At 43.8% G+C, this 27,508-nt stretch overlaps 1 protein-coding gene across 1 annotated transcript; it reads left to right on the top strand.

Moving 5' to 3' along the window:
* The first annotated feature begins 1,532 nt into the window (after nt 1–1,532).
* On the top strand, nt 1,533–26,978 carry LOC129834541 (retinal dehydrogenase 2-like). The gene is made up of 13 exons (XM_055899635.1): nt 1,533–1,756; nt 12,610–12,714; nt 13,231–13,371; nt 17,093–17,222; nt 18,638–18,699; nt 19,425–19,553; nt 19,822–19,935; nt 23,050–23,152; nt 24,391–24,575; nt 24,895–25,059; nt 25,329–25,486; nt 25,724–25,798; nt 25,996–26,978. The coding sequence occupies exons 1-13, from the start codon at nt 1,634–1,636 to the stop codon at nt 26,066–26,068; spliced, it is 1,563 nt and encodes a 520-aa protein (XP_055755610.1). The 5' UTR covers nt 1,533–1,633; the 3' UTR covers nt 26,069–26,978.
* The last annotated feature ends 530 nt before the right edge of the window (nt 26,979–27,508 follow it).

The following is a 27,508-nucleotide window of genomic DNA, read 5'->3' as shown; positions in this document are numbered from 1 at the left end:
TCAAGGCATGTGGAAAGCCATGTCACAGTAAGAATGTATCTTCTCCACTAGATAGATGTCCAACAACAGTAACCTATAGACTATTTTATAGATGTTCATCAATAAGTAGCCATTAGGTTGGAATAAATAAATAAAAAGTGGGATTATCCAATATGTTATTGTTTCAAAAAGATATCAAGAACATTGTATTTTAAGAGAATGAAACACTGCATCTATGCCTAGTAGGGTACCTTATTAAATAATTCCATGTAGCCTGTAGATGTATTATCAAAACGTGGAATCACATGAGAGCGTTCAAATAAACTCACCCAACCAACATTATAAAGTCTACACCTTATATTTTAGGCCATATGCCTATATATCTCAGTGATGAAGAGATTACTCAAACCGGTATAAGAGCTTTGCTTCCAATCACTCGATTTATTGATACATTTCAAATGTTTAAAAAAGTTTGACCCAATAGCAATAATGCGATGTCAGTCATTTGTGGTTTTATTAGTTAACTATTTAAGCCCAAAATTGTTATAGGCCTATCTTGAGATGTGAGCAATTGGCTAGTAGGCCTACCATCACTCCCGAGGTGTAAAGATCCGTGTAACTCCTTTTATTTTTTGAGACATCGCTTGAGCCGGCTTAAATCGTTCAAATGTGTATTGGGAAGTTTGAAGTGAATGCTAACAGGGAATTATCACCACAGGAGAGATGCCTCTCATCAACAGACTAGGAAATAATAATGATGGCTTTAAGTCCACACTAAATAACATCTTAAGACCTTGTGAGGATGTTATAACAGGCGAGTTGATGAAATGTGTGGCAAACGGACCTTATTCATAGACATCACACTTAAATTTGACAAGTGTAGCTAAAGAATAAATACATTATGTCATTCGGGTTTGTTTTAAGTAGTCCAACATCAGGATGAATTATTATGCTTCTTACCACCTCTTATGGAAATAAGGTCACTGGTATTTCAGGAATAGATTAAGTTTTAGCTACAAAATAATTAGCTGAGTACTTAAAAATATTCTATACATTTGCCTATTATAGACCCATATCTGGAGAGAAAAAAGTTCAGAATCTCTCTTTCACACAAGTCTCATATAAAGAAGGTTCGTTTACTTAAAGGCGCACCGTGGAGTCTTTACAGCTAAAGTCTGTAGCATGTTGTTTTTATTAAAGAGTCGTTTAAGGAAATGCTTTCACACTTACCGTTTACCAAGGTGTTTAATTCTCTCGTAAATACCACAAGCACCACTTCTCCAATATAACATCTTACTCTGATCCCATTTTGTTATTAAATATTCATTATAATATCTTAAATGTAAGTCAGTGTGTTTAAACTGGCTCTATCTATTCAATACAGATAACACGTCAATTTCAATGTGTTTGCTTTGACTTATAATGAGAGACATTGTGATAAGTACTTTCCCTCCCCAACATGGATGGCTGGGTTCGTTTATGTAAATTAAGCTAGATTTTAATTCTATCAGGAGGACGGCCCTGTTCTCTACCCAATAAAAATGGACCGCCGCTGACACCTGGTTATAAACACAGGAAGGATTCCAAAGTCCTAATCAGAAATCAGTAGAAAAAACGAAGACGCATCTGCAACAGACACACGGAGGCAGGCGCGATGACATCCAGTAAAATCGAACTCCCTGGTGAAGTGAAGACCGACGCCGATGCCGCTGCGCTCATGGCATCTCTCCAGCTGATGCCCTCGCCGGTGCCCAACGCGGAGATCAAGTACACCAAGGTCTGTGAAACAATTTAAACTTTTACTCCGAGTCACATATTATGTTCAATGTATCATATCTCTTCTATTATGCAGAATATTTCCCCCCTAGGTATTTGTCTGTAGATGATAGATAGCGCACAAAGTGTGTAACTGCCCAATTAAGCCAATGTCTTTGCGCACAGTACAGGTGATTGAGTCCGGTTTAAAATGTTAATTCAAGTTCTGGATTTACCGTTGTAAAATTTGTTTCAGATCTTTGCTCACATTCATTGCTCAACTCAACTCATAGCATAGTATATAGCTCATCAACATGTGGGCGTACAGTATGTGTGAAACTTTTCTAAAAGTTATCACATACGGCCACATCGAGTGTTTTCCAAGGCATGCTTGAATGATTAACAGTGTTGCCAACATAATTATATTGCACAGGTGGTTTTTATTTCACTTTTATATTCACCATGACTCATATGTCATCTGCAGTGGCTACAATGAATAGTATTTATCACAGGTGACAGCAGTCATTTAGTAAAGGTCAGCATTTTTTCAGATAGAATGTTGTCGTTACGCAATTCTGTCCAGATGGAATAACGTCCCGTAACCTGCCGTTATGTGATTGATAATAACCGCATGTTATTAACTATTTATTGATTAGAAACATGATTCCCAGGTATCTTATATCACTTGCATAAAATTTTAAAAAATGACCTTGTTGCTGTGATTCATTCACACCTGTAACTTCAAAAGACGATTGAATTGAAAATGTTCACTTTGGAAGATATTTTTGTTGTAAAAATCCATGGGTTGGTCTGATATACATTTGATAGGCCTGTTATCATATTTTATCTTAAGTGTACTTTTTTCGTTTCAATATATGTATTTAAACTAATTGTATTCAACCATATCAAAGCTTGAACATAAAATGAGGAGGGTCTTGGTTTCTTTGCCTGCCGTAAGAAGCAATTTCACTGGTTTCAGAACCCCTTACACATGTTGTAAATTCTATTAATTTTACTATGATTCAGAATAAGTTATTAGATTCACGGAATTAATTGCAAAGTCGTGGTGCTCTAGTCCATTATTGTCCTTAGAAGTCCCCATGACTCTTCTGACCTCATGCAAAATTACGCAAGAACACTTGATGAAATGTGAAGACCTATTTCAATCACAAGTCTCATGTTTCCTACATATTTTATTTGATGTGTACTCTATAGCCTAGACATTGTATTTTAATGGTATTTGAATAGATTTTTGTGCCGTTACACTTGTGGTTGGTTATTATGGGCTCTGTGGGCGTTAAATTAGGCCTACACAGCAATATCAGGAATCAGACTCCAAGGGCTTCCTCTGAAAGTGTCATATTTTTGGTCATTATTGTTTACACATTTTAGGTTTGCATTTTGAGGGTTTCATTAATGAGAATAATATAGGCCCTGTGATGTCAGTATAGGCCCAGTATAGGCTGTTTCTCAACTCCCCCTTTACTTAATGCTGATATACATTTAATCAAATCACTAGGACCTGACTGTAGAGTCACCATCCGAACATGTATAATAATGTGGATGTTTGTCTGTTTGCTGTAGCATGGTTCCTTCTGCAGTTTGAAATCTTATGCTTTTATTGCCATGAGTGTGAGTAAAGGGCACTTCTTATTGAGGAGAGCTCCATAACAGCACAATATGTAAGTACAGTGTTGTAATCAGTGTTAGCCTCACACCTTGTTGTTGTAAGTTCAAAGGGCACTTCGCTGAGGCAACAAGCAACTTACAGTGGTCTACTCGCCATAAGAGGAGAACTGGTTTAGCATGCCTGCCTTATGTGCACAGTGATGCTATCAGCTCTCCTTCCCTCTCTCCCTCTCTCTACCTCCCTCATGCTTAGTATTATTTAAAAGAATGCACGCAAAGAGTGGAATGTATAGGAGAACCTTTAGGGAGCGCAGGCCTTGGTGAATTAACCCCCAGGAATTTGAATCATCCAGTCCCTGTTGGTTTGGTGGACATGGGGGGCAGGAGATCACTGATTTATGGCCACCCCTGACGCAGGCGCTCCTCTCCTCACACCCTGTTCATGTTCTATCCACCCCACCGCCTGCCTGCCAGGGGGAGAATGAACACTGCGAGCAGGGTCCTTAGCTAGGAGAGAGCTGGCCTCCAGGACTGTGGGCGCATGCTCTCTGTGTAGCCCAATGCATTCGTCCACTCCTTGTAGGCCAGTTGTGTGATGTGCCTCTGCCTTTTGCAGCCATATGTCCAGTAGAGAGTTGAGAATGAACATGCTTGTAACGCAGCTCCTTACACTCCAGGTTAGAATTGTTTCCTTGGTCTCACTTGAGTTTGAGTATGTTGATGTTTTTTCTACTTACTGTTAAACATGATCATTGATAAGTGAATATGAATACAGTTTGAGATAGTCACCATGACTGGGCATGTATTTATTTCAGTCAACAGTTTTGTTTTGCAAATGGATGTTACTAATAGTGTGTCCCTGAAGATATGGCCATAGTATGTTTAGTACCAACAGTGACTGTAGAGAGGTGTGAGATAGAGAGGTGTTAGACGCTTTACCCCTTGTCCCTTTCACTGAGCCATGAACTGTTTGCCGTCAAAGAGACATTTGTGTGAATGTGTCAGTTGAGCTATCTCCCTCCTTGCGTGGGATTGTGCAGATCAGTGAAACTTTGGAAGGTCTGCTCAGGTCTCCCTTTGCTTTGTTATAAAAAAAATCTAACTTTTTCACACCCTGCTCTCCTGTAGATACAGCCGTAAAAAGAGGGCGCTTGGGTCTCTGTTCCTCCATCTACCCTACCCCCACTTCACCATAGCTTGTGGCCTGAAACCAGCTGGGTAGTAAGAGTCTAAGCTAGTATAAAAACATAGCGTTTGAATGGTCACAGGAGAGTCGGCTTTAGAGCTCTCCGTCAGTGAGGTAGTCCGCAGGGCTGATAGCGCCACGAAGGAAGCCATAAATTAACCTACCCTGATGGGCATTTATTGATGATTTTAGCTTTTTGCAGAGCGGGGAGAGAGAGGAGAAGGATGAACTGTGTGGTTTATAGTTAATGAATGGAGACAGAGCCAGTGTTCTCAGGGTTTTAGGGGGTGATTTCTCTGGCCCGGGTGGCTTCTCACACCGCTCAATGATTAGCAGTCGTTAAACTAGACTCTTAGAAGAATAAATCTTTAGAGATGGAGGGAAGGAGCATTTCTGGCACATTCTCCTTCAAGTTGTTGAGAGAGACACCTGGAAATGCAAAGTTGAGGTCGCAAAATGTGTTTGAATTGATACTTAGTGTGTATGATGCTGCATGTTTGAGCGGCCAAGGTATAGCATTTTTTTCTGTCATTGTTTACTGTAAAACTGTTATGCAGGGATTCCTCATTGTCAGCAAGACATAAGTAATTGAAGTTAATGGTAAACTGGAGTCACTGTAGCACGGTTGTAGTTTAGTGTACTTTTACAGATGTAGGATCTTGAGTTGAGAAAATAATCCTGCAGCAACAGGAGATGTGGATTATAATTCATGAACATTTTTGTAGGGGTTGATGCATTTTTCGTAAGGGAAAATCAAGTCTGAAATTTCAAAGTGGATATTACAAACTTCAGAAGCCTTTCTAAACCTCAAATACACCACAAGTTTTACATTTCCTGCATTGCAGTTCTCTTGCAACAGGGTACTCAAATTAAGATCCTACACCTGTGAGCGTACATAGACTGTGGGGAATGAGGACTGTAAATCAGTGAATCCTGGCAGAGGAATTTGGGCCGTAATCCAAATAGGGTTTAATTTTCAACTGTGTCAAATGCAGTGAAAACAGGAAGAGCTATGCGTATGCAACCTTCACAATGTTCAAACATACCAGACTTTAACTAGACGCTGTTGCCATGCTCATTATATAGCTTCCCAATGTTAACAATGGCTTTTATTTTCCAGATTGGCTTACGTTAACTGTTTAAAAAAAACTAATTGTGCAATTGCTGACACTTTTGGCCCTAATAGGAACCTATAACCTGCATATTGAAGCGAAGAAGGGTTTTGTAAACTAATCTGTGAGAAGTCCAGTCAGTCAGTCAATGTGGATGAATGAAAGAGGCCCCATCAATCGTCACTGATTGAGATAGTACAGATGAAGGCTGGGGCTCCCCAATGCTAGGTGCTGTCCACTGGGCTGTAAATTCTGGGCCTGTCTCACAGTGTGGGTCAGTGCCCTGCTTTGCCAGAGCCTGACCTGCACTTCTGGAGTTTTTCACTTCAAAACCACCATCTTACTGCGATGAACATCAAACAAACCCCAAGGTGGAGGACACTGGGAGCCTGAATGATTTATCACAACTAGCACAGCGAGTGTTCTCTTTTTCTTCTTCTCTCTCTCCCATTCCCTCTCTTTCTCATTTCACACTCTCCCCCTTCTTTCTCTCAGACTCACAGTCACAAACGTAGTTATACACATCCCTGGTTGTGACGGTGTGTGCGGTTGTGTGCGGTACCATGAATATGTCCGTCGTTGTGAAATGGCTGTTTGTGCAGTGAGTGTAAATTATCGTCTGAGCAGAGGCGTCAACATCGTGTCTCCTGTCTCTTAATCACTCTTTAAGGAAGCCCGGTGACAGGGAGGTTATCCCATTAACTTCTACACCTTAAGTCTTCAGGCCGGTTGACATGGGACATGTAAATCCTTATGGTGTCATTGTGAAAAACTGCTGGCTCCATAAATCCTCTGATATCCATAAAAAAACTCTCCCCTCTAGAGAGTCTTAGATACACAGAGAGCAGAAGTCTGCCAGACATGAAGTCATAGTCACCAGGCCCCAGTCACCCCTCATCACTAGTGGATCACTGTAGTTATATTCTACCCAGATTACATTTATTTGTGTTATTTCTCCCACTGACAGAATGTAGTGGAAGCATAGAATATTAGATTCTTACATCAATGTAATAATTTGATCATTTGAACCCTTAGAAAAGTATGGTTAAGTCTTTCAGTCTTAAAGGCTTATGCTCTTTATGAAAATCTGGGATTTGATATCCCTAATATTATTTTATGAAATTAGGCTATTTCTTTAACGCAGATATTTATTTAATTAGGATAAATGTCATGTTTGAAATCTGCACAGATGATACAGCTGATTGAAAGACAAACTCGTGAAAGTGTCAATCTCAGACTCTGTAGACATTGGCACCACATGGCGGCTTAGAGGAGGCTGTGCCGCCCAACTCCAACTCCCGCATCTTCCATCCATTTGAACAAATGACAATTCATATTCAAACACAGTTTCCTATTGAATTTCTGTTTCTCGCATTAAGGAGTGAGGGGGAACAGATTCAACTTTCTCACCACACACACAGTCAAGACAAAGATGTTTGCCAGTCGGTGACAGCGGGGTCGACCCCTCCACAAACAGGAGAGCAGGGTGGCATTGTCTCCGGGTGTGTGAATGGAAAACATGAAGGTTCTATGGTGTCAGGAGGACTGGGGAAAAAACACCAACTGGGCTCCAGTTTCACATACCCTCCCCTCACTTGTAACAGTAGTAATTATAAATGTATTGAAACAGATCCAGAAAACAGAACGGAAATAGAGGTCCTGTGATAGGAAAGGATATGAAACTTCCTGTGCAGACGAAAGCTGCAGGTGCCCTGATCGGGATCCGTCTGGCTGTGGAATTTTGGCCTGTTGTGTATAAACATATATGTATGTTTTTTACTCTCTCCTGCCTCCTGAAAATGGACGAGAAATGAGTCCCATTAAATATTCCTTAAGCGTGTGAGCCATGAGAAGACGCTAGAGGCCAAACAGATGTTTTGCTGGCTGCTGTGAGTACTTTGGCATCCCCTGCCTGCCCTCACTCCCAAGTGCAGTTGTAGAGCAGCCTCCAGAGAGAGCACAGTGGCAGATGAGAAATGGATCAGCAGGACTGCGCCTTGACTTCACTGAACTGACGGAACATTACTCTTTAGTTTCTCAATGTCTGCTGATTGTACATGTATTCCCAGGGGACTCCCCTATATATCTACCTTTTGCTTGGTCGAGGTGATAAACACCTTGTCCCATTGCATTGAGAGCATGTTGTAGATAAGCAGAGCATATTTTTATATTGACATTTGTGCCCTTTATAGTGAACAATAGAGCCACGCTGATGTGATCAGAAACGTGTATTCTCTAGCCCTTATGTTCATCGTTGGCTTCAGGCGCGCATGTCTCATCATTTCATCAGCCAAACAGACAAGTACTGTCAGCACTGTGAGATTGACAGTTTTAACAGAAAAACATGGGGGTTGCTAAATGTTTGCAGCTGTCCTGTGGCCCATGCATAAAGTGTTGACCTATCTGCAGACTGTCCAGTTCCCATCCACGCCAGACAGCTCTCTCTCTCTGTGTTGTAGGAGGATCAGATGTCACGGCTGCACCGGGAGCACAAACTCTGCCAACTTTCTGTAATACCAAAATGGCCTGCGTGTTGACCAAATAATGAGAAACCACACAGCTTGAAGCAGTCCCTCGTAAACACAAATCGATTGATTTCATTCAGTGTAAAGGTTCTATGCAGTTTAGCAGTTGTCTTCATGTTGGTGTACTGTGAGAGGTCTGGATCCCACCACTTGTTTTCTTTCCTAGTTGCACAATACACACAACATATAGCTTTCCCATGTCAGTTATCATCTTAAAACAGGTTTTGGGACGGACATACAGTACCAGTCAAAAGTTTAGACACACCTACTCATTCTAGGGTTTTTCTTTATTTTGACTATTTTCTACATTGTAGAATAGTAGTAAATACATTAAAACTATGAAATAACACATATGAATCATGTAGTAACCAAAAAAGGGTTAAACAAATCAAAATATATTTTAGATTTTAGATTCTTTAAAGTAGCCACCCTTTGCATTGATGACAGATTTGCACACTCTTGGCATTCTCTCAACCAGCTTCACTTAGAATGTTTTTCCAACAGTCTTAAAGTAGTTCCCACATATGCTGAGCACTTGTTGGCTTCTTTTCATTCACTGTGCGGTCCAACTCATCCCAAACCATCTCATTTGGGTTGAGGTCAGGTGATTGTGGAGGCCAAGTCATCTGATGCAGCACTCCATCACTTTCCTTCTTGGTCAAATAGCCCTTACAGGTGTGTTGGATCTTTGTCCTGTTGAAAAACACATGATAGTCCAACTAAGCGCAAACCAGATGGGATGGCGTATCGCTGCAGAATGCTTTGGTAGCCATGCTGGTTAAGTGTGCCTTGACAGTGTCACGAGCAAAGCACCCCCACATCATCACACCTCCTCCTCCATGCTCCACGGTGGGAACTACACACGCGGAGATCATCCGTTCACCTACTCTGCGTCTCCCAAAGACACTACTGTTTGAACTAAAAATCTCAAATTTGGACCAAAGGACATTTTTTCCACCGGTCTAATGTCCATTGCTCGTGTTTCTTGGCCCAAGCAAGTCTCTTCTTATTATTGGTGTCCTTTAGTAGTGGTTTCCTTGCAGCAATTCAACCATGAAGGCCTGATTCACACAGCCTCCTCTGAACAGTTGATGTTGAGATGTGTATGTTACTTGAACTCTGTGAAGCATTTATTTGGACTGCAATTTCTGAGACTGGTAACTCTGCAGCAGAGGTAACTCTGGGTCTTCCATTCCTGTGGCGGTCCTCATGAGAGCCAGTTTCATCATAGAGCTTGATGTTTTTTTGTGAATGTACTTGAAGAAACTTTCAAAGTTCTTGAAATGTTCCGGATTGACTGACCTTCATGTCTTAAAGTAATGATGGACTGTCATTTCTCTTTGCTTATCTGAGCTGTTCTTTCCATAATATGGACTTGGTCTTTTACCAAATAGAGCTATGTTCTGTATATTACCCCTACCATGTCACGACACAACTGATTGGCTCAAATGCATTAAGAAGGAAAGAAATTCCACAAATTAACTTTTAACAAGGCACACCTGTTAATTGAAATGCATTCCAGGTGACTACCTCATGAATCAGGTTGAGAGAATGCCAAGAGTATGCAAAGCTGTCATCAAGGCAAAGGGTGGCTACTTTGAATAATCAAAAATATATTTTGATTTGTTGAAAAAAATTGGTTACTACATAATTCCATATGTGTTATTTCATAGTTGTGATGTCTTCACTATTCTTCTACAAAGTAGAAAATTGTAAAAATAAAGAAAACCCTTGAATGAGTAGGTGTGTCCAAACTTTTGACTGGTACTGTAGCTGTTATTTTTTTCATTTTGCTAGACTTGATTGGAGCTAAGACATGGTCAATTTATTTATAATGGCTCATTATCAAAGGCAGTGAGTACTTATATGGGGATAATGATTTCTATACAAATGAAACCGCCATGTGTGGTGAGAGCAAGGACACCACGGGGGGATGGGAAAACCAAAAAGAAAACACATCATTTCAAAATTTGCACTTTTGCACTTGAGTTTCCATCTTAGTTTTTTTCCCCTTCGTTTCTAAATGAACCTAAAAGCAATTTTAAGAAACGTTGAGAGTTGATTTAGTGTGCAGCCTTGTCGTCTTAATCAACTCTCTGAATGGGACGAGACAAAAGTCTAACAGCCCCCTGAGCCCCGAGAGGGCCAAGCCAAATGGTGGCTGATGGTTGTCCTTTTCTAGCCATGATTTAGATGGCGGCCTGGTCCACTGTTCCCCTGTTTTATCCCCTCTCCTTCGGCGGTGCCTTGTGAGAGGGGTTACGCCGTGCATAAAGCTACCCACGGACTGCATTCTTGCTCAGACTGTCGGGGCTGTCAGGGGGCTCCCCTGATTTAGGACGTTCCACTACAGTGGCCCCTATAAATTTTAAAACTAATTCCGTGCTCTATAGGGCTTTCTGTTTTTGTAGCAGGCCCTCAGCTCCTCGTCGTCACTGACACTTTTATGAAGTGCTCTTAATGAGAGTCAGATTAAAGGTGGCCCCCGATGGAAGGCGCCTGAGAACACTCAGCTTGGATGAACTGGAAGAGAACTCACTGAGAAGGCTAGGCTGTGGCTGGGAGAGAACTCACTGAGAAGGCTAGGCTGTGGCTGGGAGAGAACTCACTGAGAAGGCTAGGCTGTGGCTGGGAGAGAGCCCACTAATAAAGGCTGGGATGTGGACGGGAGAGAGCCCACAGGGGGCCTGTGTCGATTCTGCTGTCTGAAATGACTGTGGGTCCACTTTGTGGGCTGTGCGGCGATGTGTTGGACGAGGACCCTCAGTGGGCCTGTTTCTATCTGTTGTGTGTGTGGGGAAGTGTTCAGGGCAGGCTAATACAGATTCATTGAAGTGGTATACAAGACTGTATGGTATGTCCCGCAGAGTGGTACAGGCAGATACCGAACACCTGAACACTCAAACATGAGTTATTCATGTGCAAGGTTCTTCTTGTAAAGCAGCCAACTGCAGGAGAGAGTGAGTGGGAGAGAGTGAGTGGGAGGGAGTGAGAGTGATGTCTGTGTGCTGAGTCTTGAATGGTTTCCAAGCGAGCTGGCATTTTATACCTGCCCTAAAGTAAACACTCCTCACAGTTTACAGCCAATTAAATTGTGCTTAAGCCTCTAAGTTTACGTTGGTAAACATGTTGGAGAGCTAGAGAGGCCTGGGCCAGCGGGACACTTGAACCCTGCTTTCAGTTCTGCTCTCAGTGTATCTTTTCTCCCTCTCAAATAAAAGTATGGTAAGAGCAGATGTGTATACAGGAGGATTTAAGCCAGCAGATGTTTTCTTAACACCCCATCTATCAGACAGACTGACATTAATTAAAAACAGTGTCTGAGGAGTCGCTGTGATAGACCCAAACATGTCAATAAGCCAACGGGACTGAGACATCTTCTATTTACCTTACTTTTACATAAGACATCCGTCACATTTGTATGATCAAATCACACCAGTTTGTTAGGGGGCTTTTAAAATAAAGCTCAGATGACTGTTATTAAACATATTCACTCAGGCCAATTCCTTGAGATATGTCCCATTTCTGTTATTTGTCTAAACATTTGTTTTTCTTTGGGTCTTTATTGAGCTTGAAAAGAGTCCGTTTGGAATCCCAGGTGGTTGTTTAAAGTACGGCTTGCTTTAACGCATCACAGAAACCAAGTGTGGCCCGTGTTTTATGATCTCATAAACGAGCAGCGATGTTGTGAAACGTGTGTCTCTCTCTGTGTGTGTGTTTATGTGTATGTATGTGTGTGCGCACGTGTGTGTGTGTGTATGAGAGAGTGAGGGGGTGTCTGGTGTCTGATAGGGATTTATCTCTCCCCCACCTCTTTGTCTAGATGTTGGAGTACTCCCCAGAGAGCCATGCCGGGCAGGCAGGAATCTCTGTCCACATTTCCACAGATTCTTCCTTTTCCCTCCCTCCCTCCCTCCCTGCCTGCCTGCCTGGCTCTCTGCCTCTCTGCCGCCCTCCCTCCCTTACACAAGAACTGAGAGGCACTGGTAGGAGCCAGACTCACTCTCACTAGACTGTTTATTAGGAACTACCATTAGTTACGGAATAGATTATAGTTTTTTTTGCACCACGGTAACAAAACAATACATTTTTATTAAATAATATAACACACATTACCAATGATCCAACCTTACAGTTATGCTCCCTCTCAAACTGATCCCAATAATCTAATCATAAAACACATAGCGGTTTTTAACAGCACATTTCTTATTTGATCAGGTAAATACTTCTGTCTTGATTCAGCATTTGTGTGTTGAGAAAACTGCACAAGTAATATGTTATACCAGGGCCCCTGTGCCTCTTTAGAGCAGGAATGGCTGAATAGACTCTGGAGAGAAACAGAGCTGCTCCTAGAACCAGATTTTCCCTCTCACATGGGCCTCTCCATCCTGTGTACTGAACGCTGCATCTTTTCTCCCTGCAGATTTTCATCAACAATGAGTGGCAAGACTCTGTGAGCGGAAAGACTTTCCCAGTCTACAACCCCGCCAGCGGAGAGCAGATCTGTGAGGTTCAAGAAGCAGAGAAGGTATTGTAGAAAATAAAAACAAATCTGTAGTTTCTGCATTCCCCATATCTTATATTTTCAGAAATGAAAACACAGGTACTTTCCCTTGGAGTGTTTGAGGATTAGATGTTTGTTAGACAGAGCTACGCTTGGGTTTTCCACATGTGTTTCCCACCACCTCTGTCCTGGAATCCTCTCCTTCATGCATTGTCCATGTGTGAGTTATGTGTCCAAAAAAACAAGGAAAGCAAACGGGTAGGGAGTTTAGTCTAATGTGGTTTGGTTCTCTGGCTCGGCTGTTCCTCCTCTCCTTTCCTAAATCAGCACCTCTGTGTGGAATAACTGAAGCAGGACAAGCCTTAAACATGCTAATGGAAGATCCATCGGAATAGACAGACACATTTTATTTGTCTCAGTGAAGGTGAAGAAACACCTGTTAACTGGTCAAGGTTCTATCATTAAACTGCGTACTGGATACGGTTTCTCTGTTTCTCTACCTCAGGCTGATTCAATCATTAAACTGTTTCTCTTCTACAGGCTGATGTGGACAAGGCGGTGCAGGCGGCCCGGCTGGCCTTCACCCTTGGTTCAGTGTGGCGGAGGATGGACGCGTCAGAAAGGGGTAGACTGCTGGCTAAACTGGCTGACCTGGTGGAGAGGGACAGTGCCTATCTAGCAGTGAGTCTACCACAGTGCTCAAAGTCCAGATCCCGGACTTCTTTGTTTTTGCAACATGCTCAAAGGAACATGTGCCATACAGTGCCTTAGAAAGTGTTCAGATTCCTTGACTTTTTCACATTTTGCTACGTTACAGCGTTATTCTAAAATTGATTACATAAATAAAAAATCCTTAGCAATCTACACACAATACCCCATAATGACAAAGCGAAAACAGGTTATGAGACATTTTTACAAATTTAAAAAATAATAAAAATGTATATACTCTACATTTACATAAGTATTCAGACCCTTTGTTATGAGACTCGAAATTGAGCTCAAGTGAATCCTGTTTCCATTGATCATCCTTGAGATGTTTGGAGTCCACCTGTGGTAAATTCAATTGATGGGACATGATTTGAAAAAGCACACATCTGTCTATATATGGTCCTATAGTTGACAGTGCATGTCAGCGCAAAAACAAAGCCATGAGGTCGAAGGAATTGTCTGTACAGCTCCGAGACAGGATTTTGTCGAGGCTCAGATCTGGTGAAGAGTACCAAAAGATTTCTGTAGCATTGAAGGTCCCCAAGAACACAGTGGCCTCCATCATTCTTAATTTGAATACGTTTGGAAGCACCAAGACTCTTCCTAGAGCTGGCCACCCGGCCAAACTGAGCAATCAGGGGAGAAGGGCCTTGGTCAGGGAGGGAGGTGACCAAGAACCTGATGGTCACTCTGACAGAGCTCTAGAGTTCCTCTGTGGAGATGGGAGAACCTTCCAGAAGGACAACTATCTCTGCAGCACTCCCCCAATCAGGCCTTTATGGTAGAGTGGCCAGACGGAAGCCACTCCTCAGTAAAAGGCACATGACACCCGGCTTGGAGTTTGCCAAAAGGCACCTAAAGGACTCTCAGACCATGAAAAGCCAGATTCTCTGGTCTGGTGAAACCAAGATTAAACTCTTTGGCCTGACTACCAAGCATCACGTCTGGAGGAAACCTGGCACCATCCTTACAGTAAAGCACGGTGGTGGCAGCATCATGCTGTTGTAACAGTTTTGCTTCCGTCCCTCTCCTCGCCCCTACCTGGGCTCGAATCAAGGACCCTCTGCACACATCAACAACCTATCGCTCCACAAAATCCGCAGCCCTTGCAGAGAAAGGGAAACAACTACTTCAAGGTCTCAGAGCGAGTGACGTCACCAATGGAAACTCTATTAGCGTGCAGCCTGCTAAGTAGCTAGCCATTTCACACCGGTTACACTCACCCCCCTTTTGACCTTCTCCTTTTCTGCAGCAACCAGTGATCCGGGTCAACAACATCAATGTAACAGTGTTGCTTCTGTCTCCTCGCCCCGACCTGGGCTCGAACCAGGGACCCTCTGCACACATCAACAACTGACACCCACGAAGCATCGTTACCTATCGCTCCACAAAAGCCGCGGCCACTACTTCAAGGTCTCAGAGCAAGTGACGTCACCGATTGAAAAGCTATTATCGCGCACCCCGCTAACTAGCTATCCATTTCACACCGGTTACACTGTGGGGGTGTTTTTCAGGGGCCGGGACTGAGAGACTAGTCAGGATCGAGGCAAAGATGAACAGAGCAAAGTACAGAGATATCCTTGATAAAAACCTGCTCCAGAACGCTCAGGACCTCAGACTGGGGTGAACGTTCACCTTCCAACAAGACAACGACCCTAAGCACACAGCCAAGGCAATGCACGAGTGGCTTCGGGACAAGTCTCTGAATGTCCATGAGTGGCCCAGCCAGAGCCCAGACTTTAACCCAATCAAACATCTCTGGAGATACCTGAAAATAGCTGTGCAGCGACGCTCCCCATCCAACCTGACAGCGCTTGAGAGGATCTGCAGAGAAGAATGGGAGGAACTCCCCAAATAAAGGTGTGTCAAGCTTGTAGCGTCATACCCAAGAAGACTCAAGGCTGTAGTACTGAGTAAAGGTACTGAATGCTTATGTAAATGTGATGTTTCAGTTCTTGATTTGTCATTATGGGGTATTGTGTGTAGATTACAGAATAAGTCTGTAACCTAACAAAATGTGGAAAAAGTCAAGGGGTCTGAATACTTTCCGAAGGCACTGTATATACAAAGGTATATGGACACCCCTTCAAATTAGTGGATTTGTCTATTTCAGCCACAACCGTTGCTGACAGGTGTATAAAATCGAGCACACAGCCATGCAATCTCAATAGACAAACATTGGCAGTAGAATGGCCTTACTGAAGAGCTCAGTGACTTTCAACGTGGCACCGTCATAGGATGCCACCTTTCCAACAAGTCAGTTTGTCAACTTTCTGCCCTGCTAGAGCTACCGCAGTCAACTGTAAGTGCTGTTACTGTGAAGTGGAAAGTTCTAAAAGCAACAGCGGCTAGGCAGCAAAGTGGTAGGCCGTTCAAGCTCACAGAACGGGACCGCTGAGTGCTGAAGCATGTAGCGAATAAAAATCCTCTTTCCTCGTTTGCAACACTCACTACCGAGTTCCGAACTGCCTCTGGAAGCAATGTCAGCACAATAACTGTTAGTTGGGAGCTTCATGAAATGGGTTTCCATGGCCGAGCAGCCGCACACAAGCCTAAGATCACCATGCGCAATGCCTAGTGTCTGTTGGACTGGTGTAAAGCTCACCACCATTGGACTCTGGAGCAGTGGAAACGCGTTCTCTGGAGTGATAAATCAAGCTTATCCATTTGGCAGTCCAACGGACAAATCTGTGTTTGGCGGCTGCCAGGAGAACGCTACCTGCTCGAATGCATAGTGCCAACTGTAACATTTGGTGGAGGAGGAATAATGGTCTGGGGCTGTTTTTCATGGTTCAGGCTTTGCCTCTTAGTTCCATTGAAGGGAAATCTTAACTCTACAGCATACAATGACATTATGGACGATTCTGTGTTTCCAACTTTGTGGCAACAGTTTGGGGAAGCCTCTTCCTGTTTCAGTATGACAATGCCCCCATGCACGAATCGAGCTCCATACAGAAATGGCTTGTTAAGATCAGTGTGGAAGAACTTGACTGGCCTGCATAGAGTCCTTACCTCAACCCCATCGAACACCCTTGGGATGAATTGGAACGCCGACGGCGAGCCAGGCCGAATTGTCCAACATCAAAGCCCGACCTCACTAATGCTTGTGTGGATGAATGGAAACAAGTCCTGGCAGCAATGCTCCAACATCTAGTGGAAAGCCTTCCCAGAAGAGTGGAGGCTGTTATAGCAGCAAAGGGGGGAGCAACTCCATATTAATGGTCATGTAATGTACCACGGAAGATCAGAGAAGGATCTTCATAAGACCCCCTTAAAATATAAATGTGTCAATGTTTTACTGTAAATAATAATAATAATAACTTGTATCTTTTAGGCATCTTTCTAGACATCCTATGTCACTTTACATTAACATAGATGTTTTCAATTTAAAGCATATTTTTCCAATAATTATTGTAAAAAAAAAAAAAAACGTATTGTGACAGAGAGATGTCAGAACAAGGGGACTGTTTTAAAAGATGCCGGAGAAAAGCATTACGTTTTTACCCATGTGGTTATAATAGTGTTAAATCAACCTAATAAGCCTAAGACTTAAAGGATGATTTATAACTTATAGGCACCGTAGCATGATGTTATTTTAGTATCACGTTTCCTCCCGGAGATAATGTTAAGACCAACTGTTTCTTGGAAAAAACAAAAAGACAAAGATTGTGTTTTAATATATATTTCTCTCCAGACTATAGAATCCATGGACAGTGGGAAGCCTTTCCTGCCCACCCTGTTTGTGGACCTCCAGGGAACCATAAAGACGCTCAGATACTATGCTGGATACGCAGACAAGATCCATGGAACGTCCATTCCAATGGGTAAGTCCATTCCAACTCAGGCTTCCTGACAGTGGGTTATGTAGCAAAAAGCACATTGAATTCTTATTCTCTTCAATTTCAACGAACTAGAACCCAGGCAGAATGTTACAGGTCAGAGGTACGTGGTGGATGCCAGTGCCAGGTGAAGATTACTAGTTAGCTAGCAGCAGATAAGCGGAGCACCAGGCTTCTCTCTGGGGGCCTGCGGGACAGGAGATGAGCTGTGCTGAGGGCACAGAGGTGATGTGAGGGTAAATATGGCTGCTCCCTGGCCAGTTATAAATCTGAGCCTTAATGGTCGCTCTCCTGTTGAGACTGCCACCAGTGGAGCCCAGTGACAGGACTAAAGAGCGAGGGCCGCTGGCTGTTCTGCCTAATTTAGCCGTTTGAAAGCGCCGCGACGGGGAGTCTATAGGAGTTAGGACAGCCACTCCGCAGCTCTCTCATAGAGCAGCCATTAGCTGGGCGAGGGGTTGGGTGGATTGGGGTGGTGTTGGGGTAGTAGTTGGTTCTCAGGGACCCACCTGAGGACCAGATGGGGTCTGGTCATTGAGGGCCTGGCATTAGGGAGTCTATATAAGTCATCCACACTATTTTAACAGGCATGTTAAGTTATTGTTTAGTAGCCAAGAAAACAGAGAACCTAAGAAAGCAGTACTAGTACTGACAACCTCCTGAGACGAGCACTGTGGTCTGGTCGCTCTTCAAGCCCCTCCTGTGTTTCTTCACCAAACCCAGCCAGTCCTCAGCTTGTTCAGAGTTTGGCTTGAGCACTATTCCAATGTGCAGCAGTGTTACAGAGCAAACAAACAGAACTGTTTCTGTGGCCTGGATGATGTTGAGATGTCTTATCTTGGCCACCAGGGAAGATGAAGCAATTGGCCAGTCCACCCTTGGGCCTTAGTTCCAGGTCCAAGCTCCTCCTCCTCCTCTCTGGAGCAATGTTTCATCAGCTGAGGCCTTAGCCATCCTGTTCTCATGAACATCACATAACTCTATTGTAATAAACACTGTTCAGTTTTCTACCACTCAATAGCGATTGTTATTACTACTGTTGTAGGGAACGAATAAACATGGCACACCCTCAACATGTATCTTCCTTTACTCTGGTAATGTAAGAGGAATGAAACTCTCCTTCCAACTTAACACCCACTGCTTTCTGCTGACTTTAAACAGAGTCACACGTATCATTTTGCTCAATGTAGCGTAACAAAAGAATGGTACTGTGTGATGTATTGCCTTTTTAGATCAAGATGAATTGTGTTGGTAAAAAGCACAACAAGGACACCTGGTGTTATGATGTGTGATCCGGTCACTGCTCTGCTAATGTCTCATACATGCTCATTTCCCAAACCCAGCTAGAGCTCATTTCCCAAACCCAGTAACGAGCCTTGTTCTTGTGTGTTCCTCTACAGATGGAGACTATCTTACATTCACTAGACACGAGCCCATAGGAGTGTGCGGACAGATCATCCCTGTGAGTGTGCCAGTTTGTTTTCCATTCAGATGGCTAGTCTCAGAGGACAAATCTAACAGTCACTCTCCCACATCTGCAAAGCTTCCCGCTCAATATGCAGAGAGAGGTGGATAGAAGTAAAGGTGTTGGGATGGTGGTGGTTGTGAGGTCTGGGACAGAGTCAGCCCCTTTGTTAAAAAATATTGTGCAGGTTCCTGGAAGTCTCTGACGTGCTTATCAGTGAGTATATATTTGGGTAAATCTGTTGGCAGGCTGAGAAGGTCAGTATAAGCTCAGAGAGAGAGAGGGGAGGAGGAAGGGGGAGAGAGAGAAAGAGAGAGGGGGGGCACTATGAAAGAGACAAGGGACAGGAGGACAGAAGTAAGAACAGAGCATTGATTGTGCAAGAGCTTGGGGAAGCGTGTGTGGGTCTGTGCTGAGGCCTACTGGGGTTCAGTATAAAGTAGAAATAACACCCGCCTGTGTAGTACCATGACACGCTCTAAGTACTGCACATGTGTTGCAATTTCCTTGTTTTCTCAGTGATGTGGGAAGAGAATAGATAGGGCGAGAGAACATTTCCTGTCATGACTACGTTGGGCAAGTGAAAGTGAGAGTCTATGAGTGAGTAAGCAATGGAATGTGTGGGAGAGCAGGGAGAGCATTGACGCGTTATTGAGTATGAGTGAGCGCCCTTTGTCAAGAGTCTGATGTCCTGTGTGTGTGGGGGGTGTTTATGTCTACAGTGGAACTTCCCACTGATGATGACTGCGTGGAAGCTAGGTCCAGCGCTGGCCTGTGGGAACACGGTGGTCTTGAAGCCTGCTGAGCAGACCCCCCTCACCTGCCTGTACATCGGATCTCTGGTCAAAGAGGTACAGTACAGCACAATCACTACAGTAAACCAATCCTTAGAGCCTCTTTATCCACATCCTCCATGTCTTCTCTCTGTGTTCGGCCTCTCCCCTTCTCTGAGACAGTGTGTCTCTCTTGCCCCTTGTCTTTTTGATGTTCTGTCCATTCTCTCTAGTCTGCTGGTAGGGAGGTTGGGTTGGGTCTGGATTCCCCCACACTGCCTGTGGTTTTGCTTGGCTCTCCTGTCCTCTCCTCTAAAGCTTGTTTCCTCTCATATTGTTTTGACAGGCCGGGTTTCCACCGGGAGTCGTCAATATTTTGCCAGGATTTGGGCCAACGGCAGGAGCTGCGATCGCTTCACACATGGGCATAGACAAAGTGGCTTTCACAGGATCAACTGAGGTAATTTCCATGAACAAAGCGATTGACGGATAATCCACTGTCCCTATTGCTTTCTTTAGTGACACAGTGACCAACATGTGCAGAGCAGCAGAGATGGAGGGCTTTGTAATTAGGGGACATTGGGTTCCTGTATTAATGACAAACAAACAGGGGCTTACATAAGCTGCATGCCCTGTCATTACTTCTCACCACAGGGAGATCAGAGGTGAGCAGTCTGCTGCTGGACTTTACCACACACACAGACACACTAATGTACACATCCACACACACACATCTACACTGTACACATACACACACACACATCTACACTGTACACTGTACACTGTACACTGTACACACACACACACACACACACACACACACACACACACACACACACACACACACACACACACACACACACACACACACACACACACACACACACACACACACACACACACACCATAGACATACTGTACATATACTGACATACATAGACCAGTCACAGACAAACTGGTTCATAAGTGTCCCAGCCAGTGTAATGACAACCTGCTACTGTACCTTACAGACATTGAGTTGTCTATCAGGTCCCTAGGAAAAACAGCCGCCTTCATAGTGGAAAAATGTTGATGGAAAACTAGGAATGATCAACCATGTTAGGCAGTGAGCATTAGGAGATGTTGTGGTTGGATTGCATTCCTCCGTCTTGTGTGATCAGTCAGAATGACTGCCAATTCCATTAATGTAGATCATTTTATAAACATCTGTTATTGCTAACCACAAATGTACCCCCTCAGGCAGTAAGAGCACGTACAGTAATCTTAACATAATTATGAAGCGCCATAAATCGATGGATTTTATATGTTTTGAAATGACCTGCGTATATTTCACGTGTATCTGTCGTAAATGAAACAGGGTTTTATAGTGTTTAGAGAAGCCCTAGAGTTTATAGTGTCTTTGCTTTGACTCTGGGGATCTGTTTGGAGAGAAAGGGAGGAGAGTGACTGTTTGTGTGGTATTGAGCACCCACCAACACTGCTACGCATGTGCAGACATAATAGATTGCTCTTGGTGATAAGGGGACAAACAGAAACGCTGTAACCAAAGCAAACTCACATAATATGGAGAAAAACATTTATTTAAATTGTGTGGTTGAATCAAATCCAGGCCTTTATTGAGAATATAAGGGATTTGTTTATTTATTTATTTTTGACATAAATGTTGCAACATCTCTGTCAAGCCCTGTAAGGATGACAAAGACCCAGATGTCCAAATCATCTGAACGGTTATTAATGAGAACCTGAATGCAGTAATAAAGTTAGTGAGAGTGAATAGGGTTTCAATTGATCCTCAGAGTCCATTCATGCAGCCCGAACTTAAGTCATTTAATCATTTGATCAATGCTCCATTACCTAACCAATGAACATCCACAGGGCTTTCTCCACCATCACTTTACATGCTACCAGGCAGCACACACATACGAGCCTTCCCCTTTTTTTTTTACCATCGGCGGTTCCAGAACATTTCTCCAAAAAGTGTCCAGTTGTCTTTAACTGCTTTCTCTGTTGTTTCCTGTGATCTGGAGTCAATTACAGAGTGGATGAAGCGCTGCTGTGAGAGAATGTAGATGCCCAGACTGTGAGTCACCTTGGGTTTCAGTCACACCGGGCGAGAGGGGACAGTGGACACAGCATCCTCTGAGAGGCTGGAGGGGGTAGAGGGGGTAGAGGGGGTGGATGGGTAGAGGCTTGAACGAGGGGTGTGGTTTCAGGTGGCCATTGCGTCAGTGGTGCCTCATCCTTGTACTCACACACACACAGGGCTGTGACTCTCCACAGTAGCGGCCCAAGTGGGAGCCAGCCCAGCGTGTCTACTTTACACTTCAGTGAATGCACGCTAACGTCATGTTAGTCAGCACCCCGAGCCCCGCCATCAAAGAAAGCGACAGCCAGGACAGCTTTAGAGAGCGTGCTGCCTGCCTGCCAGAGGAAGGTTTGTCCTGCTGTCCCTATCACACAGCTGCTCTACCACTCCAACCAGAACACTCAGCAGGCTGCCCTGCTCATTTCCTAACACAGAATAATGCAGTCTGGCAATATTGGGAAAGGGAGACATTCCAGTGTTAAACATTGTTCGTGCAAAGAGATGAGGCATCACTCTTTACCACTGGGAGGGGGGAGGGGGGAGGGTGGGGGTGGGGGGTTGTTGGGGAGAGACTCAGAAGTTTTTTTCCTCCTCCTTTGACTCCCTCTATCTTCTCCCAGCGCTGGTCTTCTCACTATCTCCTGGAAAATAAAATCATGTGTGTCAGTGACTTCTGGGTGGACAGGAAGTGTGCTTGTTGGTTTATGGTTATGAATGCTGCTCGCTCTCTTTCTCAGGCTTGTCTCTATTTAATAAGGGTATATCTCATCTCATGGTGTTGAGAAATAATGTTGGGGTCAATACAATACATCAGTATAATAAGAGCAGCTGGGCAGACTCAAATACTCGCAAGCGATTCATTTTCACTGAGAGCTCACGCTATGCATTACTAGAGAACCACTGTTTTTACACGTCTCCACTGTGTGAGTCTGGAGGGAGACGGGAAAGGGCTGTGGAATTCAGCAGTATTTGGATAATGGTGAGAGCAGCACTTTTGATGAGGGGGAAATTGTGAACAGAGAAGTCGAAAGGAAAGCTCCTGCTGCTGTTTGATAAACACTCCCAACTCCTCAGATCATCCTTAGCATTCAGCGCTTCCAGCCAGGGCAGTGTAAGCCCAAGTCGCACCAAACAGGCACCACTTTACAACTTTTCACAGTTAGGTACTTCAATTTGCCACAAGCCCAGGCTGCTGCTGCCACCCACACAACCTGTGGTTGCTTCTTCCTGCGCTTGATTTAACAAGAGATGCTGTTCGCTGCTGAAACATCACTTTCTTTTCCTGCTGAAGCCTCCCAGAACCTGTAATAGATATTTTGGCTGTGTGTTTGGCACACTTGTGTTTCTGCGGGCCCAGTGGTGCATCCCTTGTTTTGGGCCTAACCAACCTGCCAAGCTATTTAATGGCTGCATCCATTTAGTGATCCGGCCACAGGTCTGCTTGTGTCTGCGTGAGTAAACTAAACCCAAGCCCTGGTTCCTCCCCAGGTCGGCAAGCTGATCCAAGAAGCAGCTGGGAAGAGTAATTTGAAGAGAGTAACGCTGGAGCTAGGAGGAAAGAATCCCAACATTATTTTTGCAGACGCTGATTGTAAGTTTGATGACACTGTTTTATTAGTTCCTCCCGTTTCCCCATAGGTGGTCGTCCAGATGGACGCAGGGGTTCCCTATGTGGCATTGCCTGATTTGAAAATGGGGTCGCGAGAGAAACGTTGAAATAAAATATGAGCTAGATTGGGGCTGCAATAAACAGAGCCATTTCAGTTTTTTTCCTGCAAATTTGGCTCGATCTTTTGAACCATTTAAGCTTCATAATATTATGAGCCCGTCACTGTTTCCCTGCAATGCCCACAAGCCGTGCAGGACTCATTAGAACAGAGTGGACAAGACCAGGCAATAAATCAGACTGGGGGGGAAAAGAACACTTCTCTACACAGAAGATCATACAAAATTAATGTCTGATGATCTTCTGAACTTTTCAATATCTTTCTAATCCATTTCAGTAACTTTAAACCATACTTCCTTCAGATTTAAATACTGTCCAAAGCACTGTCAGACTGATTTGTAATAGACTGTCATAGCTCCAATTAAAAAAGTAAACATTGGCCGTTGATCACATAACTTCTTTTTTACATGGTGGGGTCGCGAAAATATTTTGATATCAAAATGGGGCGCAGGACAAAAAAGTTTGGGATCCCCTGAATTAAAGACATTGTCTTGAAAGAGAGCCGAGGGGAATTATTTACAATGTTTTGTCCAATAATTTAGTCTGACATGCAAAATGAGACAGCGGATGTGTCGACATGGAGTGAGAGCTCTGGCATCTTCAAAAGCTTCCGCTGGGCTTTACAGGGCTGTGAAAACCAATGGATGGATGGCTCTCATGTTAGCTCTAAGTGTCTCACAGAACTGGGGGTGCCGGGGCTTTCAAATGCTTTCAGCAGCCGCGAGTGGGGCTCTCCAAGGCCCGTAAATCAGGGGAATGGAACCTGCCCCGGCCGCCTGCATCAGCCGAGACCCATAAATCACTGGGCTCCGTTAATCCCTTGCGTGCCATGGCAGGGGCCTGTCTCTCAGGTGTCAGATAGCAAATGTGCAGCACAGAGAATAGCTGGACAGTGGTAGAAAACATTCTGACCGTGATTGGAAAATACATTTTGTGCATGTGTAGTGTATGTGCATTAATGATATTCGCTTTTAATTCATGTAATTTATCAGAACCATATGGAATTTCATCAAAAATTTTCAATATGTTATAATATACTACCACATGCCGCTAAAATGAACTGTTTACTGAGCCCCCCTCTTCTTCTTCTTCCTCTTCCTCAGTGGATCTAGCTGTGGAGCAGGCCCACCAGGGAGTGTTCTTCAATGCAGGCCAGTGCTGCACTGCAGGCTCTCGTATCTTCGTGGAAGAGCCCATCTATGAGGAGTTTGTGCGCAGGAGTGTGGAGAGGGCCAAGAGGAGGACAGTAGGAAGCCCCTTCGATCCCACCACGGAGCAGGGCCCACAGGTGAGGATAGAGGACCATAGATCCTGCAAGGGAGGGAGGAGTCAAACAATTCCCTCTATGTCAAAACATGTCAGTTATCGACTCAATATGTGCATGACTAAATATAATGTATTTTATTTACTGTATGTTAAATATGCTCTTTTGGCTTTACTTCTTGTTTCCTCCTTTTTCTCCTCTCCTCTCCTCTCCTCTCCTCTCCTCTCCTCTCCTCTCCTCTCCTCTCCTCTCCTCTCCTCTCCTCTCCTCTCCTCTCCTCTCCTCTCCTCTCTTCTCCTCTCCTCTCCTCTCCTCTCCTCTCCCCATCTCTCTCTTAATCCAGATCAGCCAGGAGCAGCAGAGCCGTGTGCTGGAGTTTATTCGAAGTGGCATCAGTGAGGGAGCCAGGCTGGAGTGTGGAGGCAAAGCCCTGGGCCTGAAAGGATTCTTCATCGAGCCCACTGTCTTCTCCGACGTCAAGGATGACATGCGCATCGCAAAAGAGGAGGTACAGTGATACACTGACTGACTGGTACACTGAATGACTGATACAAAGTATTACTGAAACTCACAGTATGACTGAAACACAGTATGACTTTCCATGCCCTATGATTTTATGGAAGGTGGTTTCCAAATAAGTTAAAATGTCTATTAATTAATTAATTTACTAATTAATGGCCTTGCCCGCCACATACTTAATGGTGTGACTAAGCAAGGATGTCATCATGGAATGTTTCAACATGTCAACTTACACATACTGCTGACTGTCCACTCCAGATCTTTGGACCAGTTCAGCAGATCATGAAGTTCAAGACTATTGATGAGGTGATTGAAAGGGCCAACAACACAGAGTACGGCCTGGTGGCAGCTGTGTTCACCAGCGATATCACTAAAGCCATGACCATCTCCACAGCCATGCAGGCTGGCACCGTCTGGTAAGAACCTCTCATCATCATAGCGATCTATGTGTCCCTGGTTAACCCCATAGATCGTATAAAAGGTTGACTCATATTAATGTAGCTTTTTAAACGATAGCTCATACAGTTTTCAACTACACTCCCCTCAGCATGCTCCTCATTTAACCAGTCTTGACAGCATTAACATTCAACATGATTATTAAACAATGCAGAAGAATCAAAAGCTGATGTTTGATGTATGTTTTGTGTATTTAGGATAAACTGTTTCAATGCCCTGAGCACGCAGTGTCCATTTGGAGGATATAAAATGTCTGGCAACGGGCGTGAATTGTAAGTATTCTTTTCTGGTTCCTAGCCCACTGTCTGAAAGTGCGTGACTAAAGCCAAGCAAGTATTCATGTAAACTGTGTGTTTACAATAGAGAAAAGTTTGGTTGCAAAATGTTCCCAAATGAAGCTTTGTACAATAAGCTTGCTACAGTTCATTATAAATCTGTTTCAACTGACATTGTGTGTGTATGTTTGCAGGGGGGATTGTGGCCTGAAGGAATACTCAGAGGTGAAGACCATCACCATAAAGATCTCAGTCAAGAACTCCTAAGGCGGCCGGCCACACCACACGTAGTGGAGGAGGACTTCCTCTGAGGCGCACCACTGACCCTCTGGCTGTCTGTCTGTGGTGGTAAAACACACTGGTCATCCCAACTAGCCATGACCATGGGCAACTAACTCTATTGGCTGTGAAAACTCCCTGCCCACTCCTCTCCCTCACCTCCCATGGGCAGTCCTCACATCAACATCAGCTGTCTCCATCAGTCCGGTGTCCACCGGCGGTCTCAAGTTCACACCAAACCTCTACTCCACCTACTGCCATCACCCACCTCCTCCACTAACCACACTAAAGCACTCAAAGAGACGATGGGAGAAGCTACTCTGTTCACGTCCCCCCCAAAACCCCCCTAACCTCCAGGAGTTGGACACTCACAGACTTAAGCACCGCACCTCCATCCCTGCTTTGCCCCATGTCAGCTAATCATTGTAGCGTGTTGGGAGGCAGTGTGGTCATGTTGTATCATTGTCAAACCTCCTACTGTATGTTATTATGTATCATTGCTTTGATTTGCCAGGTAACATTCATGGAAGCATATCAGCTCATTCCAAGACCACTGAAGCTCTCAACCTCAGAAATGAATGGATGAATCCATTGAAACTGTTCATTAGAATTTGTAATTGTTGCTATCTAATTGTTCATGTTTTTATTTGAACTTTTACCACTTAACACTGTATGTCAACGTATGACCAATGTAAACGTGAAAACAAAAATGGTTAACCTCTTAAAATTATTTTAGTCATACCTGCTAAGAAGAGTAGTAATGTATTTTAATCATAATGTACGTTTCTTATCGATGTCCATTTATGTTCATGTTTATACAATTATGTACTATGAAATTCTAAGATATAAAAAATGGACCATAGATTTTTTAGTAAAAAACGTTTTTTTCTCTCAAAAACCTGGCTCGGCTGTGTTTGTTTCAATGCCATGGGAAGTAATATGTTGTGATATAGTGCAGTCACTTGCATCAAAGCTCTGTTTCCACATTCATGCCCCAGCTATCTCAGCTCTGACATATTGCTCAGATATTTCATGAGGTTGCACAATTTACAGTTCCGTTCTGGCCAGAGATCTGAAGAGGGTAGACATGGAGGGCCCCAAGTCTCATTTCATATTTAACTATCAGCAAGATGAAGACAAGGCTGCTGTTGTAACTCATGGTGAAAAAGAAGAGAAGTTTACTCTCTTAACGAGACATTTGGTGCAAGCCTTATGTTATGTCTGAGGAGGCACTAAACTGCAACTGCAGTAACAGAGTTAACAGAGATGCTCTTCTGGTGATTATTACAATGTCTTGAATATTAGTGTTAATCTAAACATTTATACCATGAAAGACAATTGTATATTTCTACAGTACGTAGGCCTGAGGATTAAACACAAACAATAACAGGCCAATACATCTGGTAGGTCCCTCCATGCAGCTCCTGC

This window comes from Salvelinus fontinalis, chromosome 35 (genome assembly GCF_029448725.1).
Source record: "Salvelinus fontinalis isolate EN_2023a chromosome 35, ASM2944872v1, whole genome shotgun sequence".
Classification (NCBI taxonomy): domain Eukaryota; kingdom Metazoa; phylum Chordata; class Actinopteri; order Salmoniformes; family Salmonidae; genus Salvelinus; species Salvelinus fontinalis.
The sequence above is the reverse complement of the archived record's forward strand: the minus strand, read 5'-3'. Positions and strand labels throughout refer to the sequence as shown.

Excerpts from the sequence above, each read along its gene's own strand:
- LOC129834541 (XM_055899635.1), top strand. The coding sequence starts at position 1,634 with ATGACATCCAGTAAAATCGAACTCCCTGGTGAAGTGAAGACCGACGCC. Across the intron at positions 23,153-24,390 it reads TATTTTTGCAGACGCTGATT|TGGATCTAGCTGTGGAGCAG; the intron begins GTAAGTTTGATG and ends CCTCTTCCTCAG. Across the intron at positions 25,799-25,995 it reads TCTGGCAACGGGCGTGAATT|GGGGGATTGTGGCCTGAAGG; the intron begins GTAAGTATTCTT and ends GTATGTTTGCAG.